Source organism: Oreochromis aureus, linkage group 4, assembly GCF_013358895.1.
Source record: "Oreochromis aureus strain Israel breed Guangdong linkage group 4, ZZ_aureus, whole genome shotgun sequence".
NCBI classification, from domain to species: domain Eukaryota; kingdom Metazoa; phylum Chordata; class Actinopteri; order Cichliformes; family Cichlidae; genus Oreochromis; species Oreochromis aureus.
In genome coordinates this window covers 29,273,679-29,293,046 of record NC_052945.1, presented here as the reverse complement: position 1 = coordinate 29,293,046, position 19,368 = coordinate 29,273,679, and the positions used below count along the sequence as shown (strand labels likewise).

General features: G+C 43.7%; 1 protein-coding gene across 1 annotated transcript; it reads right to left on the bottom strand.

The window, feature by feature from the left end:
- Positions 1-9,546: 9,546 nt before the first annotated feature.
- farsa (phenylalanyl-tRNA synthetase subunit alpha) lies at positions 9,547-18,491 on the bottom strand. The gene is made up of 14 exons (XM_039611668.1): positions 18,475-18,491; positions 17,955-18,110; positions 17,712-17,849; positions 16,400-16,498; positions 16,193-16,311; positions 13,371-13,463; positions 12,721-12,849; positions 12,529-12,644; positions 12,357-12,441; positions 12,170-12,269; positions 11,554-11,722; positions 11,259-11,336; positions 10,706-10,820; positions 9,547-10,085 (listed from the first exon to the last, which is right to left on the bottom strand). Exons 2-14 carry the CDS (start codon positions 18,099-18,101, stop codon positions 9,980-9,982), a joined length of 1,494 nt encoding a protein of 497 aa, XP_039467602.1. The 5' UTR covers positions 18,102-18,110; positions 18,475-18,491; the 3' UTR covers positions 9,547-9,979.
- Positions 18,492-19,368: the final 877 nt, after the last annotated feature.

Below are 19,368 nucleotides of genomic sequence, written 5' to 3'. Positions count from 1 at the left end.
ATTATTAGAGATAGGTTGATCATATTTAAGATCGAAGAATTAATTAATGGCAGGACTTCTTTGAGCAGTTTTGTAGGAATGGGGTCTAAAAGACACGTTGATGGTTTGGAGGAATTAATTATTGAAGTTAACTCAGAAAGATCAATTAGAGAAAAAGAGTCTAACTTAACATCGATGGTACTAAAAGTAGCTGTAGATAATATTACATCTGTGGGATGATTATTGGTAATTTTTTCTCTAATGATAAAAATTTTATTTGTGAAGAAGTTCATGAAGTCATTACTAGTTAAAGTTAAAGGGATTGTTGGCTCGGTAGAGCTCTGACTGTTTGTCAGCCTGGCTACAGTGCTGAAGAGAAACCTGGGGTTGTTCTTATTTTCTTCAATCAGTGATGAATAGTAAGATGTTCTGGCTTTGCGGAGGGCTTTCTTATAAAGCAGCAAACTATTTCTCCAGGCTAAATGATGATCCTCTAAATTTGTGACACGCCATTTCCTCTCCAGCTTACGAGTTATCTGCTTTAGGCTACGTGTTTGAGAATTATACCACGGTATAATAGGTATTAGAGTTATGATTACAGATTAGCCAATAGTCAGGAGGGTGTTTTAGTGGCACATTAATACGTGTCATTGCCAGAAGGTTTCCTGAGTCTCCCAGCACAGCCTCAAGAGCATGGAGGAGCCAGCCAGACGGTCCTTAACCCATCAGTAGGATCGGTATCTGCTCCTTTGTGCAAGGAGAAACAGGAAGAGCACTGCAAGAGCTACAAAATTACCTCCAGCAGCAGACTGATGTTGATGTCTGGGTAGAGAGTCCCCATGACATCAGGAACATTCCCAGATGTTGTCAGGGATGCATATCAGCACGTGGGGCCATACAAACTAGAGTACCATTCAATGTTGCTGCAATTAAATTTTTGCAAAATGCACTATAGCTTGCCACATCATTTGTTCACTTTGATTTCCAGGGTGTGTTTGAATTCAGCCCTCTGTAGGATGATCATTTTCATTTCCATCGAATGATCTGGCATCCTTTCCTTCCTAACACTTTACCCAGTCTGTATCAGTGTAGATAAATGTGGCTTTTTCCCATTAAGTTGTGATGTGTTTCCAGAAATATTGGCGGGGATCAGTACTTTGAATGTATCAATAATTTCCAGGACTAAAACACTGGCTGTCATCAGAAACACCTGGCTTACAATTTGTAGCGCTGATCTACTAAATGTGCCCCTAAAATGTCCAGTTTCGGCATAGCTGGCAATAATTAGACATACTTAGATTGAGATTTACGTTGTTGTCTAATGCACAGTAACTTTAACGCATAATAAATGCTCAAGTGTGCATCTTGGAGGTGTGTCCATGGATGTTGTTGCTGCAGGTCTGTAGCACACAGGCATCAATCCATGGGTCCGTGCTCTGCTGCAAGAAAAAATCAATATTAATGTATTTAAGGAAGTAATCGTGCTTCTCTCTGCAGGTGATGAAACATTTGATCTCACAGTATTTTTACAAGTGTTTGTCCCCAGAGTCAGGATCAAATTAAGAAGAAAGAAGGCTTGTAAATAATGCTGCCCCTTTGTATAATATTACTCCTGGAACGGGGATCTGAAACTGTCAAAACTGACTACTATGGAGTTTAAGTCCATTTTTAACCAGACTTTTACATGGAAAAATAAAATATATCACTATAAGGATAACACAACCTGAGTGTAAGGTGAATCTGCGTTATATCATTGACTGCTTTGACAAAAATAATAGCCAGCTGGGTTTGGACTACAGGGAGTGCAGAATTATTAGGCAAGTTGTATTTTTGAGGAATAATTTTATTATTGAACAACAACCATGTTCTCAATGAACCCAAAAAACTCATTAATATCAAAGCTGAATGTTTTTGGAAGTAGTTTTAGTTTTAGCTATTTTAGGGGATATCTGTGTGTGCAGGTGACTATTACTGTGCATAATTATTAGGCAACTTAACAAAAACAAATATATACCCATTTCAATTATTTATTTTACCAGTGAAACCAATATAACATCTCCACATTCACAAATATACATTTCTGACATTCAAAAACAAATCAGCGACCAATACAGCCACCTTTCTTTGCAAGGACACTCAAAAGCCTGCCATCCATGGATTCTGTCAGTGTTTTGATCTGTTCACCATCAACATTGCGTGCAGCAGCAACCACAGCCTCCCAGACACTGTTCAGAGAGGTGTACTGTTTTCCTCCTTGTAAATCTCACATTTGATGATGGACCACAGGTTCTCAATGGGGTTCAGATCAGGTGAACAAGGAGGCCATGTCATTAGTTTTTCTTCTTTTATACCCTTTCTTGCCAGCCACGCTGTGGAGTACTTGGACGCGCGTGTGATGGAGCATTGTCCTGCATGAAAATCATGTTTTTCTTGAAGGATGCAGACTTCTTCCTGTACCACTGCTTGAAGAAGGTGTCTTCCAGAAACTGGCAGTAGGACTGGGAGTTGAGCTTGACTCCATCCTCAACCCGAAAAGGCCCCACAAGCTCATCTTTGATGATACCAGCCCAAACCAGTACTCCACCTCCACCTTGCTGGCGCCTGAGTCGGACTGGAGCTCTCTGCCCTTTACCAATCCAGCCACGGGCCCATCCATCTGGCCCATCAAGACTCACTCTCATTTCATCAGTCCATAAAACCTTAGAAAAATCAGTCTTGAGATATTTCTTGGCCCAGTCTTGACGTTTCAGCTTGTGTGTCTTGTTCAGTGGTGGTCGTCTTTCAGCCTTTCTTACCTTGGCCATGTCTCTGAGTATTGCACACCTTGTGCTTTTGGGCACTCCAGTGATGTTGCAGCTCTGAAATATGGCCAAACTGGTGGCAAGTGGCATCTTGGCAGCTGCACGCTTGACTTTTCTCAGTTCATGGGCAGTTATTTTGCGCCTTGGTTTTTCCACACGCTTCTTGCGACCCTGTTGACTATTTTGAATGAAACGCTTGATTTTTCGATGATCACGCTTCAGAAGCTTTGCAATTTTAAGACTGCTGCATCCCTCTGCAAGATATCTCACTATTTTTGACTTTTCTGAGCCTGTCAAGTCCTTCTTTTGACCCATTTTGCCAAAGGAAAGGAAGTTGCCTAATAATTATGCACACCTGATATAGGGTGTTGATGTCATTAGACCACACCCTTCTCATTACAGAGATGCACATCACCTAATATGCTTAATTGGTAGTAGGCTTTCGAGCCTATACAGCTTGGAGTAAGACAACATGCATGAAGAGGATGATGTGGACAAAATACTCATTTGCCTAATAATTCTGCACTCCCTGTAGATGTTGGACATAAGAAGAACTCTCATATGCTCGGAGAATACCTCTCTGACTTTATGATTATGCATTTATTTTATTTTAAAAGGTCTCGAATTGTTTTTGTTTTTTTCAAAACAGTGATCATCATTATTGTGAAATGCAGAAGAATGCAAAAGTCTCATTTCTCCTATTAACGTCTGCATGATTTTACACTTGAAAACATATAAAAAAAAATATTTATAATTCGTAATTTTTTTACTATTTAAAAACATACATAATATATTTACATTTTGACCATAACCAGTCACCGTGACTGCTGCAGCAGTATGGCAGTGTGCGGTAACGCATTTTTAAAATGTGTTTGTGTGATCATTTGAGACTGTGAAAGTGGATGTGCTGCAAAGAAGTGTCTTTGCCCACAGTTACCTTCAAGGTAACCCAAAGGTGCTAATAAGGTTCAGCTCACCCCCGTGTCCCGTCTACAAACCCGCACTTTATTCAGTTTAACTGAAAGACAGACTGACATTGCCACCTCCGGGGACGTCCCGAGCTATGTGCATGAGCAAAAATTGCATCTCTACGCGGTAGAAAGGACTAGTTTCCTTACAGGGGACTTCTCGGTAGCGGTGCATAAGCCTGCCGTGAGCCGACAGTTTCCAGCAGAGTGAGGGTGAGTGGGCTAAAGTGGGCGGACCTGACAGTTTACAGCTGCCGGCGGGACGCACGCTTCATTTCAGCACCAAGGACAGAGCAGGAGGCAGCAGGCACCCACAGCACCTTACATAAGGACCCCAACCCAGGAGCGCTCTTTACCGCTGAAGGACTGGATGGATTTGGTGTCTGAGAAGAAGTAAAGCATTGAGATGCAAACTTATCAGGACTTCGTTTTCATTTAGCCCTTCATATTTGTTTTATTTTCTTTGTAAAACTGGAGAATTGAACTTCATATTGACGGCAAATTGATTTTATTGTTATTGTTATTATTAGTATTATTATTATTATCATTTTTTGCGTAATGTCTTCGTGTAAGAAATATCACCCTCGTGTTTGTAGTATGGTCTAGTTATAAGAAGTGAAGAAGAAGCCCACACGTGTCATCACCTGTCCCTGTAACCATGAATGGTTATAATTTCACCGGTTTCAACTCCACCCACGAAGCACACGCTTACGCTTACTCGGCGTCGATAGACGACCCTCTGTACCGGCAGTACAAACCCCCGGTGAAGGAGCTCATCCCTTTACCAAAGGCGGTGCTGTATCTGCTCATGGCCGCCCTGGTAGTAGTTGGAGTTGCCTATGCAATTATTGGACACCTCATCAAGGATCTGGCCATTGACATAGCAGGTACGTGCCCGTCACCCAGAGCAGGCAAGTCAAACTCCTTTTACACCGTGGGCCGTGTATGCAGCCCATTTAGATCTGAAGTGCGCCTGTGAAACTCCCCTTTGTGTCAGTGTAAAGATTCAACTACACATTTAATGCTTGAGATATTTTAATAAAAGAAGTGCAATTTTACAGCTTAGTTTTTATCCACATGATAAAGAAATGCTGCTCTGGGATTAAATTGTAAGACACAAATGTGTAAAATTACAGAAAAGGTTCTGTTAGCTCATTGTGCAGACTGTGCTGAAATTATAAAACTGAACTTTATTTGTTAATTGAAAGAATGTCTTTTTTAAATTGTGAGCCCACTGTAAAATACTACATTTCAACAGTAGAAAAAACAGGAACTTTGTGTTTTTAATTATTCATCTTTACTACTTTGGTGGAGAATGAATGGCAATAGGGGAGAACTTCATCAGTTGTAAAAGCTGTAAAACCTGAGAAAATACAGTTACAAGTCTAAAACTGGTGGCCAGTTCTGGCACCTGGGTCTCCTGTTTGATACCCCTGACCTCTGGGGAAATGGTTGGATTACAGCTGTTGTTTCTCTGAGAGTACAATAACAGGGATGCAGCAGCAGTGAGGATACACTGAGTACTGATGCATGTACTTTTAACACCACTGTGATCCAAATGGGTTCATCTGCACTCAAAGCAGCTGTTATTTTTGCTCTACATGTTAATAAACATGCCAAAAAATGGGGACTGTCAGTGCTTGGTAGCTTTAGTTTAGCTTTAGTACTACAGAGGCTTAAACTGAACCACTTGTTAATCACTTTCAGCCAGCCTGTTCAGGAATTCAAGCTTTCTTTTTAAGACAAACTTCAGTTATCTGTCAGTTTTCGCCATTAATGCATCACCTTTGGTCAATTAGCCTGCTCATTCACAGCTTCCAGTTTGTTGTGAACACTCCTTTGCTAAGCCCTGTCTTCCTTCTTTAGACTGTATGCTTGGTCCACCTGGAGATGAAGACAAAGACAAGGATGATCCCGAACGCATGGGCAGCCATCCCCCTTCAGCGCATCCATTTGCTCACAATGCCTTCCACGTGTGGGACCAGGACGATGTGGTCATTCCTCTATCTCGCGACGAAAGCCCCCAGACCAGTCCGCTGCTGCTGGCCGCCATCCCCTACATCCCATCATTCTTCCCACACTCCCACAGCCCACCGAGTCACGGCTCTCCAGGTTTCCCCAACTGCCCAGAAACAAGTAAGGAAATCCCAGGGGAGTTCTGATTGTGACATGGACCTTGACTACATGCCTGAGTGTGCATAACACATGATTTTGACAGAAGGAGATGGCTGCGAGGAACGCAGCATGTACAAACTGCACATCTCATATCCCGCGTCATTACCAGCAGACCTTCAGTGACTGTGAAGCGAGCAGCAGTAATGAAACTGTCTCTAACACATTAAAGGATTTGTCAGTATTACACCACATGGCTTAAGACTGTTGTCACAAAATGAGAAAAGCTGACAACCTCAGGCAGGGAATCCAAAGAGGAAGTGATTAAGAGGAGAAGATCAGCGTGTATTGTCTCTGTGTGCCTGATCTTCAGCGAGATACATTTTAGATGAGTACAAAAAGCATGACATGTTGGTATAACGTGTTGATATAAAGTATTTTTGTTGTTTTTTCTGTTTTTTTTTTAAGTAAAATCTGTCTGGGATGTATCAGGGGGGCTACTGTGTCCAGTGTGAGTGACATATGATGATCCAGGCCTTGAGATTGAAAGACTGTCCATCTGCTGCAGCATTATAATCCACCTGCACAACAACAGATTAGCTGTAAAGTCTGCTCACAGATTTGCATCTTTTGCAGTGCAATGTGTCTCTTTGTTGGTGACTTTAATGTTATTTTGGTATGCTTCATGTATGACTCATAAAAAAGAAAAAGGTACACAAAATCACTTTCTGGAGTCTTTGACAAAGCTGCTTCCAACCTCCTGGCCTTCTCACTTCAGTAAAATGTTATTTGAAGACACTCGGGGATTAGAGGAAGACTTAAAGGAGTTCCAGCTATTCAACATTTACGTACGCAGAGCAGCTTAATCCTGCAGCTTTATCGCAGGTGTTGCACGCGCTCGTGGATTCCCTTTAGCCGTCTTGTACACAGAACGGGACAATGCGGCTTATGGCTCAAAGGTAACCGAAGGCCTGAACATTTTAAAATGAGACATTCAAATTTGTCCTAATTTAGCAGAGCAGAAACCAGACGGGAAATGATTAAGAAATTTACAGGTTAACTGCCCTAAAAACTGTAAAAGACCCGTCAAACTGATCTCACGTGCTGAGAAAGAGCTTAGCAAATTAATCTGAGAACTGAACTTTCTCTGAACTTTGTCCAGGCAAAACAGGACATCAGCAGTCTTCAGAAAGAAAGAAATTGTGAAATTCCACATGAGGCCGAATCAACTACAAAATTCTAAAAATAAATGAATAAAAATTTGAAAGAAAGAGTGGTGAGCTCTGCAACTTATAAAAGCCTGGATTATCCATGGAACTGAGGTGGATGATCACGGGATCCTTTCTGTGGTTATAAAATACAGTAAATTATAAAATACAGAAGTGAAGAGCACTTTACCACGAGGCAGGAAAATACAGAGAGTTTAAACATTTCATCAGCTTCATGAACAGAAAGGTCGTGTTAGTCTTTGCCATAAAACATCTAAACCTGGGCGGATTCTTCAAACTGAAAGAAAGATGGGGTGAAAAAGGCATCGCACCATCTTTGTAGTCTTTTACACCCTTTCTAAAACACTGCTGAGACAGTGTGATGCATGGGCATGCATGGCTTTCAGTGACAATGCATCTCTAGTATTATACTGTTGATGTGACCGGGATAGAAGGAGGGGGAGGAATTCTGAAATGCATGCTGTAGTAAACAGCATGGACATTGCTTCACAGAACATCCATCCATCCATCCATCCTCATCCGCTTTATCCGAGGTCGGGTCGCGGGGGCAGCAGCCTAAGCAGAGAAGCCCAGACCTCCCTCTCCCCAGCCACCTCCTCCAGCTCATCCGGGGGAACACCAAGGCGTTCCCAGGCCAGCCGAGAGATATAATCTCTCCAGCGCGTCCTGGGTCTGCCCTGGGCCTCCTCCCGGTGGGACATGCCCGAACACCTCACCCAGGAGGCGCCCAGGGGCATCCTTGTCAGATGCCCGAACCACCTCAACTGGCTCCTTTCGATGTGGAGGAGCAGCGGCTCTACTCTGAGCCCCTCCCGGATGGCCGAACTTCTCACCCTATCTCTAAGGGAGAGGCCAGCCACCCTTCGGAGGAAGCTCATTTCTGCCGCTTGTATCCGCGATCTCGTTCTTTCGGTCACTACCCACAGCTCGTGGCCATAGGTGAGGGTCGGGACGTAGATCGACCGGTAAATTGAGAGCTTCCATGCTTCACAGAACAAATAAGCCTAAAATATTCTAGAAAAACAACCCAGGAGTCATAAGTTGTGGAGTGACCGAGTTAAGTCACCTGACATTAATCTGACTGAGCTGCTTTTTATTAGATTAATGTGTCCAATTACATTTGAGCCCCTAAAAATAAAGGCATGTGTACAGCCAAAAGTGGCTCTAAATACTCTCATTTTAATATAGTAGTTATATTTTGATTTGGTCCATTCAAGCCCTCGGCCTATCTGTTGAAGGTTTGGGTCAGCTGACTTTCAGTGTTTAATAGCTACTTGGTAGAAACTCGATTACTCCATGCTGAAATGGTGTCCCATACTACTCTAATCTCTTTGATGGTCATGGTACAGTTCAGTTTCAAATGTGAGTTTTTGCTAACCAACATTAGCATGAGCATAAAGCTCGCTATTCAGCATAAGAGCTATCAGGACTGTTATGTGACACTGAAATTTAGAGTTTTACAACCTGATCTGCCTTGATGCATGCTCAATCATGCAGGTAAGTAAATCCCAAAAGGTTGATTCTGTTCATCTGGATGTAGCGTTTTCAACCATCAGTGACTTCTTCAGTCTTCAACACCACTGATCATTGATCAATGGTCACCGTTCACAGAGAGTTGGGGAATGGCTGCAATCACAGCATTGTAAGATGGTGACAGATGGACCCTTAGGCCCCCTCCTTGATTCAGAGATGGTCTTTCCCTTTTCACATAAATGGCCTCCTTGACTCCGCGCTCAAACCAGCGTTCCTCCCTGTCCAGGATGTGTACATCCTCATCATTGAAAGAGTGTCCACTGGCCTGTAGGTGTGAATAGACTGCAGAGTCCTGGCCTGACGAGGTAGCTCTTCTGTGTTGTGCCATTCGCTTCGCCAGAGGTTGTTTGGTTTCCCTGATGTAGAAATCATGGCAATCCTCCTGGCACTTAACAGCGTACACTATGTTACTCTGTTTGTGTCGGGGGACCCGATCCTTGTGGTTGACCGATTTTTTGGCAGCTTGCGGTGTTTGGAAAAAAATTCGGAATGCAGCCATTCCCCAACTCTCTCCAAATGGTACTCATGGTCTTTGATCAATGGTCATGGCAATTTGCATATGACCAAAGAACTGACCTCACAGCCCATTGTTCATTCAGTGGGCTGGTTTCAGTCATTTTGCATTGTACTGTTTATAAGATTGGAAACCTGCAGTCAGCTGAGACTGAAGAAGTCACTTGGATGAGTGACGAAATGTTTCTCCCACTGAAAAGGCTTTTTAACTTTGTTGTTTCTCTGGTAAAGACGCAGACGTCACTCAGTCATCCTGCTGCTGATCAGCATATCACTGAAAAGCTGCATGCTTTTAGAAATGTGTGGGAGGACTACCTTTACAGTGTATGTTTCTCATGTAAATTATATAGCCATACATGCATACAAGTAACAACATGGTCATTTGAAGAATTACAAGCCAGACTGCACTGATAGCTGGAAAAAGCTTTTATTTTGACTTCCAAAAGTTGCAGTTTTATTTTTCCTGTACAAGATGATTGAATGTAGTAGATCAGGGGCAAGGTGGTAAAAAAAGGCAGTCTGTAACAAATTCAAGGCTCATCCTCACATTCACCCAGCTGCAGTGTGGAGTTCATAAGAAAAAAAAAAAATGCTGCTCTTTTGTGTTAAAGCCCTTTGAAATTAGATCTGCCTGAAGGCTGTGGTGAAAAAAGCCCCGCCCCTTTTAGTGCTACAGTCGCTTTCAGGCCAACTGCTTTTACTGGCCGAGCTTTGATAAAGGGGACAGCGGTGGTGCCGGGCTTTCTGAGGTGAGACGTGGGTATGAGGTGTTACACGGTAAAGATAAAAAGGAAAGGGTCCATCCAAATGAATAATAACATTAATAACAACAGCTGGGCGGTACTCAGGAGTCCAGGCGGTATATAGGGCTGTCGTAGACCATCTGTAGGTTCACCTTGTGTCCCACCAGCTCTCTGATGTTGTTGATGCCGTATTTAATCATGGTGGGCCTGCGAGACAGAGGAGAAGCCAGCGTGAGCGGTTGTTCTGTTGGGAGACGCGACTATGTTGTGTCTAATAGACGAGAGCGAAAACAACAGAGGTCAGAGTAGTAAAGGATTACTCGGCGTGGATTATGGAACATTAGCCAGCTCACTCACTCCACGGTTATTAGCTGTGACAGTTGGTCGTAGTTAAGACTCAATTAGTGCTCGATTCAAACAGCAAGCTGAATACAGTCGGCGACAGCGCGACCAGCAAGCGACTCATTTGGGACGACTTCACTTTAGAAAAGCGGCAGTAAGCAAAGAGAAAGACAGAGACTCAATCTGACCTCAAATAATTTCACAGGATAATAGAAATTAAACTCCCGTACAAGCAGGAGTAATCCTCTCCAGGAAACAAACCTACATTTCTTCAATGTGGGTCAGCTCAGTGCGTACACAAGAAGTGATTACGAGTACACACAGACTTAATCACACACCTTTAATCCCTACATGGAACATCTACTATAGTTTGGGAGACACGTACTGACGTCCTCCCATTTTAGACTCATGCTGTGTTTAGCGCGGCTGACCTCTCAGTTTTCCTTGTAGCTAATTAACTCGTATTGCTTTTCATGAACGTTCACCTTTCCAGAGACAGGCCCCAGGCAATTACAGACACACCCTCAGGGAGGCCCATGGGAAGCAGCATCTCTGGTCTGAACACTCCTGAGTTTCCCACTTCCACCCACTTTTTTAATCCTGTAAACATAGAAAGAAATGATAAAAAACAGGGATGTCAAACTCATTTTTCACTGTGTACAGCCCACCAACAAGGACAATTTCAACACTACATCTCATCTAGTGCAAACAAGATCAACTACACGATTATTGACTGAGATGCGTCGTATGAATGGCCATGGGGGAGGTCTCTATCATTGGTGGAAGCTGTAAAACTTAGTTAAAAGTCTAAAATTTATGTCCTCCTCCACATTTTCCAAAGCCCCCAGTGGGCCAGATTGGAGTCTTTGACAGGCCAATTCTGGTCCCCGGGTCTTATGTTTGACACCCCTAATATGTACCTTCAGAAATGTCTATAAAAGAGATGACTAGGACGTTCTTTTGGCTTTCTTAAAGCTTAGTTTCTGTTGTGTGTAAATTAGACTAATAGTGCTACATAAAAACAGAGTTGCACTGTACCTTCATGGTAGCTGAACACTTCCATGCTGGGCTCTGTGTAGGGGTTGTAGGCAGGCTTGAAGCGTAGTTTGGTAATTCCTAAAAAAAGAAAGAAAAGAAACATGTTTGTGTGAGCAGACACCTGAAGAATAACAGAAAATATTCAGGTGTTTGGTAAAAGAATAGGATACTGTAACTGCCTGCTTACAATTTTTTTAAAGAGTGAGTATTAGCAGGTTTCCTATAAACAACTATCAGCACATTTGTCCCTCCCAAACTTTGGCCTTCAAGTCCAGTGTCCTCTATCAGTCCTCACCTAGTTTGGTGAAGAACTGATGCAGAACACCCATGAGGTCTCCCAGAGTCAGTCCATAGTCGGCCACTACGCCCTCTATCTGGTGGAACTCGGCTAGATGGGTGGCATCCAGGGTCTCGTTCCTGAACACGCGGTCGATGGAAAAATACTTGACGGGGGTGAACTTCTCCTGGTTGTCAGTGAGAGGAGAAAAGGAAGGGGAGAAGAGTTTTAGAGTTATTGACTAGACACATACGAGGTCAAAACAATGTAAACCCACGCCTAAAATCATCTGCTGCTGCTCTTCTATGGAGGGACTTACTCACATTCAGACACAGGAGCATTAGTGAGGTCAGGCGTAAGGCCTGGCTCTCAGTCAGGTTTCTAGTTCACTGTCCAAAAAGTCAGTGGGTGCTTAAAGGGCAGGTCTTAAGACGTGCTAATGACAAAAGCTGTGCTCTTGTTGTCTAAAACATACTCTACGTTTCACTTCAGGAAACAAACATTATGTTGAAATTACATTTACTGACGGGAATTACGCTCTTAGTTTTGAGCTGTATTATGAAGTGTTACCAAGAAATCAAATCACCAGACAGCTCTGATTTATATGGGAAGTGCAGCATCCCTACGGTCTCACCTGCTGTGCCAGTTTATACAGCATGCGTGCGCTGACTGCTGTAGTGTGAGTGCGGAGGATGTTCTTCTGAGCCTCCTCTATCTTCCAGTCATACTTGTAGCTACAAGAAAGATGATAAAAATGCAATGAGATGCAGTGACAGCAACGACACTGTTACTTGTTAAGCGAGCTTGTGATGACGCCTCACCCCTGTGAACCGTAGCCTCCCTCAGAGTGGACCTTCTTCACCCTCTCCAGGTAGTCCTGTGGGAACTGGTGGGAGTGCGCTGGGTCTGAAAAACAGCGAGTGACAGGTGATCAGAAATCATTCTCGATTGAACTCGCAGCTCATTTCCACCACTCGGTGACCTCAGGCTCACCGGACAGGAAGAAGGTGTCGTGCTGGTCTCTGGCTGGGTGCTGCTGGGGTTGGAAGAGGCAGTCAAAGTTCCAGAAAGAGCTTTCTATGAAATTGTTGGTCGGCATCTCGGTGAAACTACAAGAAACAGACGGTTAACTGGGTGTTTTCTTATGCGCATGTGTGCATTTCTCCCAATTTCACAGCTGCTCACCCCATCTCCAGGAAGATCTGCCGGAACTGTGTTCGCACCTTCATCAGCGGGTGTAGGTGACCGCAGTCTGGGGCAACACCCATGGCCTCAAAGTTGTAGGGCTTAAACTTCTTCTCTTTCCAGTTGCCACTGGAACACACCACATGCAGGGAGGAAGAGTCAGGTAACACAAACGCATTTCTCTCAAATCGTTTTGCCATTTTTAATCTGCAGCTGAGATGATTGAGGCGGGCGAATCTACAGTGCACGTAATCAGCACAGAGAAGCACGCGGAATATCAATTTGAATTTTGGGCAGTGCAACATCTGGATACTGCTTTTAGCCAAATCCTCTCTATGATATGATTTCATGCAAAAAAACAAAAGTGTGCTGGCGCTCTTTTCATTTTGTTGCTTTCAGCATGAAAGCAGTGCAAGCTAAAGCATCTGTCCTGCCCTGCCTTTAGGACTGAGTCCACATCTTTGGACTTGTCCCCTTTTATGGGCAGATTTTTTCTCTGTCCTCACTCAGGACCCTGCAGACTGACACTGACTGCCAGAGGAGGGCGGGCCTGGGTTGGAATTGAACCCAGGCCTCTGCAGTGAGGACTCTGTGTGCACGCTCTACCAGATGAGCTACTGAAACTCTGAGGAGAGTGCGTCTGTTCTTACCTGGCAATCATCTCAGGGGTGAGCTCCGTCTCCTGTTTGGTGATGGTGGTGCTGAAGGAGTTGCCCTTAGTGATCCAGTAAGACTTCACAGTCCTGAACGCAAATAAGAATGACTTCAGTACGCAGAAAGGTACTGCTGTTGAGAGTCTAAAGACCGTGAAAACATGCAGTTCTTTTCATGTTCATTCATACTTTCATAGCAGAAAAATGATTCCAAAATAAAGGATTTTAGGTACTTCTTGCAGGTCATGTGTTCAGGAAGTAAATTCTACTGTGAATTTATTGATTAGAATAAAATAAAGCAGAACATTCTTAATAGCAAGAAAGAAAGAAAGTACACCTCTGCAGGGATTTGAACTTGTGACCTCAAACTTTCAAGCCCATTTCTTTTCCTACTGAGCAAGTGTGGCACAGTAGCACATTCATTATGTACCACACAGATTAGTTGTGATGGTGTTCAGAAAACCAAACATATGTTTAGCTCCTTTCTTGCAATAATAATCCAGAGTTCTCACTTTTTAAACAGACCTCCATTCTACATGGAGACAACATGAACATCCGTCCATCTGTGGACCCGTTTTGACCCAGGAGACGACGTCAGGGTCTGCTTTGAATAACCAGTCAGAGGAGGAAAGACTGTCAGCTGTGACCAACATCGCTATATAGCCACATATATGTTCTCACAGAAACATCATGTCATACCCACGACATGATCACTTCCCTACACTACAGAAAGAAGCTGGTTAGCAGAGATCCTGTGAGGTTAATACAAGAACCTCTGTGACAAACCTGCCACATCACAATGTGATGGTTAAGTCTGTCTCACATTGAGAGGATTATTTAACCATCAAATGTAAAGGTGACTAAAAGCAACATTTTTTTGTGGTCAGGGGGAAAGTGCTGACAGGACAGCAGGGTCTCTAAAGAGATGGATGCTTAGTTACATCAGCTTTGTGCTTTTGTTGTCTGGCGTACAGTTCATGAGCGATTGCCTTGTGAATAAGAGGATTTAGGAAGAATACGCACTTTGGAGTTCATTTAAGTGATCTAACCAGGCAGAACATCAGCCATTAAAAACAGCAAGATGGAGACAGATGGAGACAGACATCTTTCTTTGCAAAATTCAACAACACAACTTTCTTATTCAAAGTCCCCATGTGACTTCACAAACCAATCAAGAGGTCTAGTTCTACACTTAGGTAAACATGGGAAAACCAACTAGGTAGATCCAACACATCATTATTACTTTTTCCAGCGCTCTAAGCTGTTTGTTTACACCACCCAAACATCATCCATTATTCTTAGGCAGGGGCTCTGCTGCTGCTCAGAGAAGATGCAACATTTAAGGACAAGAGTGTCGCTTCAAACATCAGTTTAAATGAAGTTAAGCTGGTTGCTAAACTTAATTTGTGCTGCTTTTGGGCACCTGTGGGCTTATTGGAGTGGTGCTGATGCAGGCAGGCAGGTGGTTTATTTGTATAGCACTTTAAAAAACACACCAGGCAGACAAAAGTGCTGAACAACACAGATCAAAACAACTAGCAAAATTAAAAATACAATAAAATGATTACAAATACAATAAAATTAATAAGAAAGGTGTCAGTTTCCTACAGAGTTAAAAGCCAGGGAATAAAAATAGGTTTTCAATCTGGATTTAAAGACCTGATGATGCTTGTCTAATATGGAAGGGAAGGTTATTCCAAAGCATCGAAGCTGCACTTGAGAATGTAAATGTAAACAGACCTGTATAAAAGATTTATAGAGGTTTTATGGGAGCAGATCATATGCAGCTGTAATGATAAAAGGCTTTACCTAAAAATATCATTATATAATATTATATTATCTGAACGAAAGCCATATTCCAAACACACACACGGTTACTTTGCATCCTGGACCTCAGTGCGCTTTAGTACATCTTTATTTGTTCCACTCATTTTACTCCATCACTCTTCGCCATTCTTCACTTCATCCTTCAAATGTAAACATCACCCCTCCCACCACCACGGCCACTCTAATACACACACACTGCAAGTGTGGTTGTTTTTAGCACATCCGCTTCCATGCCTTACGGATTCATCGGTTATTTAACACAGTGATGATTTTTCCACTCAGGCTGAATGCAGCTGAATCACACCGGGGCCCACCTCTTCCATCACATTTAATCAAATGAACCAGACTTAAAGGGTCAAACATGCTGAGGCAGAGGAGTGTCAGTACAACCTTAATCTGATTAAGTAAAGCTCGTTTTAAAGCTTTACTCTGGAAATCATAAGACTTTTTTCCACTTCCACTTTCCATGACTGGAAACAGCAGCAGCAAATATTTATTGGGACCATTTAAAAACATTTAAATCATGTATTTGTCCATCCCTCCCACCTGTATATAAGAATAATTTCTAACTCCATAAAACAAATCAGCTAACATGATTCAGACCACTAAGTGACAAAAAATCTGATGGTTTAATGCTCCTAGCTACCATTGCAGCGATTTGGCTGAAACCCCATGAGCAGCAGACTTCATAAAGAAATGTGAAGTGAAAATAATGCCTGTTGCAATACTGAATGAAATCCAATACAGTTAGATGTGTTTTTGAAGACCTCTAGAAATGTCTGTCTACTTTATGCATGTTCATCTCTTTTTCCTGCTGAGCTTGATGAAAACTTGAGAAGTGCTGCTACTTAATGCAGTAAGACAATCAGAATCCAGTAATACCAGTCAGGATGGGATGAGCAGGGAAACCCCTGAGTATCAATTAATCATCTCCTGCCACCTACTGGCAGAAAAAGGTACACATTCACCACTAACTAAACAAGAGGACTTACACTTCAGAGAGCAGTTTTCTCTTCTTCAGCTCATTCTTTTCCTTCTCTTCCAGCTGAGTGCTGTTGCCTTTCTGCACCAGAAACAGTTTCTCCCTGACCTGGTCCTCTATGCTCTCCACCTGGGGATCAAAAACACACACCTTAATGAGAAAACTGACCTCAATCAGAAAAGGCGACAACAAAAGGCGGGTATGATGGAACACCTACAGTCCTGAATATCCTGGGGCCACCCTCGTGGGCCTTGTCCACTCTGATCCACTTGTTGGACATGGCCTTGCTGAAGCCGATCTTCCCAAATGGCAGTTTCTACACAGAGATGATGGCAGAGTTTAACAAAGTTTAACTGAAACATCAAAAATGAAGGCTGGAAATAAAAAAAAGAGATGCAGACATTGGGAAATTCAATCCTGATGTTCGACAAACATAAAATACATATCTCCAAAAGTTGAATCTGTTCATCTGGACGTAGCGTTTTGTGGGAGAAACGTTTCGTCACTCATCCAAGTGACTTCTTCAGTCTCAGCTGACTGCAGGTTTCCCCAAACCTTATAAACAGTATATTTGCATAATGACTGAAACCAGCCCACTGAAGGAACAAAGGGCTGTGAGGTCAGCCCATTGACACAGCCCATTGACACAGCACACTGACACAGCGGCCAGGGAGGCAGAAGAACAGCACATCAAGAAGGCCCTGAGTAAATGTGGTTATCCCAGCTGGACTTTTGTCAAAGCTGGGAAGGCACCTAAAGAAAGCTCCAGCCGATCCAGGAGAGAAGGACAACCGCTGCCCAGGCGAAAACCTGTAGTGATCCCATATGTGTCAGGAGTATCGGAACAGTTGAGACGCATTTTTTCTAAACACCGGGTCTCTGTGGCTTTTAAACCCCAAAACACGCTGCGCCAAAAACTGGTCCACCCCAAGGATCGGGTCCCCCGAGGAGGGGGCCTAAGGGTACATCTTTCGCCATCTTACAATGCTGTGATTGCAGCCATTCCCCGACTCTCTGTGAATGGTACTCATGGCCATTGATCAGTGTTCTTTGATCAGTGGGTTTTGGTCAGTGATTGTTGATAAATGGTCATGGGAATTTGCATAATTATGATTAAGGAACTGACCTCACAGCCCATTGTTCCTTCAGTGGGCTGGTTTCAGTCATTATGCAAATGTGCTGTTTATAAGGTTTGGGGAAACCTGCAGTCAGCTGAGACTGAAGAAGTCACTTGGATGAGTGATGAAACGTTTCTCCCACAAAAGTCTACGTCCAGATGAACAGATTCAACTTTTGGAGATTTACTTTCCTGGATGATTGAGAATGCATCAAGACATAAAATACATACACGTGAAACCTGAACATAAACAGCAGAGTGGATGTTGTATTCGTAATATCGTGGACTTTCAGGGATATTTAAGAATCAAAACCTTGCTTCTGTTAAGTGTGTAGCAAGTTACCTCCGTCAGGTACCTAATGCATTAGATTCTTTGTTATTCTGATAATAATTAACAATTTCAAACACTAACCATGAGCTCGCTCTGAGCCAGGCCCTCCAGGGGGATACAGCTAAAGACCCGGGATTCATGGCTGCCCTGCTCGGCGATCTCGGTGCCCTCCTCGGTCAGCTCCCAGTGCTTGGAGGAGCGCAGCTCGGCTGAAATTACCTGTACAGCAGGTAAGAAACACGGCTGTCAGCTCAACCTATTGCATCAGTCACCCTGCATTTGACTGTGACAGCCTAACTTCCGCTGCCTCTTCGTGAAACTTACGTCACCAAGAGCCTGGAGACTCTTCACGGCCCCGACGATGACCTGGTGATCTACCCCGAGGCTGGTCGCCACGTCCAGGCTGTCCACGCCGTCGTCCACCTTCTCAACCCGCTGTAAAAGCGTCTCTAACACACCGGTGTCCGCCATGCTGTAGCCCTACGAAACCCGAAAGAGACCGGACGTGACGTCGCTTTCTCAGAGGCCGAACATGCAGGAGTAGCTAGGGCGACATAAAATGGGTTACCGTAAATATTCTATTTCTGTGCAATTTAGTTTTTAAATTTGGACCAAACAAACAAAGAAATTGGTTCAGAATCAAATTTCTAATATTTTAATAAAACAAAATAAATACTTAGACTTACTAGCTTAATATAATATAATGAAGTGCTTTGAGAAACTGGTCCGACGTCACATCATGTCCTGCCTGCCACCCACACTCGACCCACTCCAGTTCGCATACAGAGCTAACAGATCAACTGAAGATGCCATTGCTACAACGCTCCACACCACCATATCTCACCTGGAAGTGCAGGGCCGTTACGCCAGGCTGCTCTTTGTTGACTTTAGCTCTGCTTTCAATACGATACTCCCGGACAGACTAATAGTTAAACTGCTGGAAATCGGACTTCCTTCTACCACCTGCCGCTGGATCAGAGACTTCCTGTCAGACCGTGTACAGAGAGTTAGAGTGGGGCCTCATCTTTCCTCAGCCCTCAGCCTCAACACCGGCTCTCCACAAGGCTGTGTACTGAGTCCCCTACTGTACACTCTGTACACACATGACTGTGTTAGTACCCACCCAGACAACGCAGTCATCAAGTTTGCAGATGATACCACCGTGGTGGGGCTCATCTCAGGGGGAGATGAGACGGCGTACAGAGCTGAAGTTCAGAGGCTGTCAGATTGGTGTGTAGATAACAACCTGGACCTCAATACCACCAAGACAAAAGAACTGGTAGTTGACTTCAGAAGGAGGAAGTCCGAGCTGCAGCCTGTCAGCATCAACGGGGAGTGCGTGGAAAGGGTCTCCAGTTTCAAGTTTCTGGGTGTGCACATAGACACAGACCTCCAATGGAGCTCTAACACCTCTGCGGTCTTAAAGAAGGCCCAACAGCGTCTCCACTTTCTGAGAATCCTCAGAAAAATGGACCTGAAGAAGGAGCTGCTGACAGTCTTCTACCGCTGCTCCATTGAAAGTGTGCTGACATATTGCATCGGTGTATGGTTCTCCAGCTGCACCACAGCACACAGAAAGGCACTCCAGAGGGTCATCAATATGGCCCAAAAATCATTGGACATCCTCTTCCCTCCCTGAAGGACCTGTACAGCACTCGCTGTCTCAAGAGGGCACGCAGCATCCTACGAGACTGTACACACCCAGGACACCGGGTGTTTAAGCTGCTGCCGTCTGGCA

What these genes read in the sequence shown, in the direction of transcription:
- farsa (XM_039611668.1), bottom strand. Translation starts at nt 18,101, where the DNA reads ATGGCGGACACCGGTGTGTTAGAGACGCTTTTACAGCGGGTTGAGAAG. An exon ending in TGGCTCAGAGCGAGCTCATG is followed by an intron (nt 16,499 to 17,711) that starts GTTAGTGTTTGA and finishes ATCTCTGTGTAG; the next exon opens with AAACTGCCATTTGGGAAGAT. An exon ending in ACCCCTGAGATGATTGCCAG is followed by an intron (nt 12,850 to 13,370) that starts GTAAGAACAGAC and finishes GGTGTGTTCCAG; the next exon opens with TGGCAACTGGAAAGAGAAGA.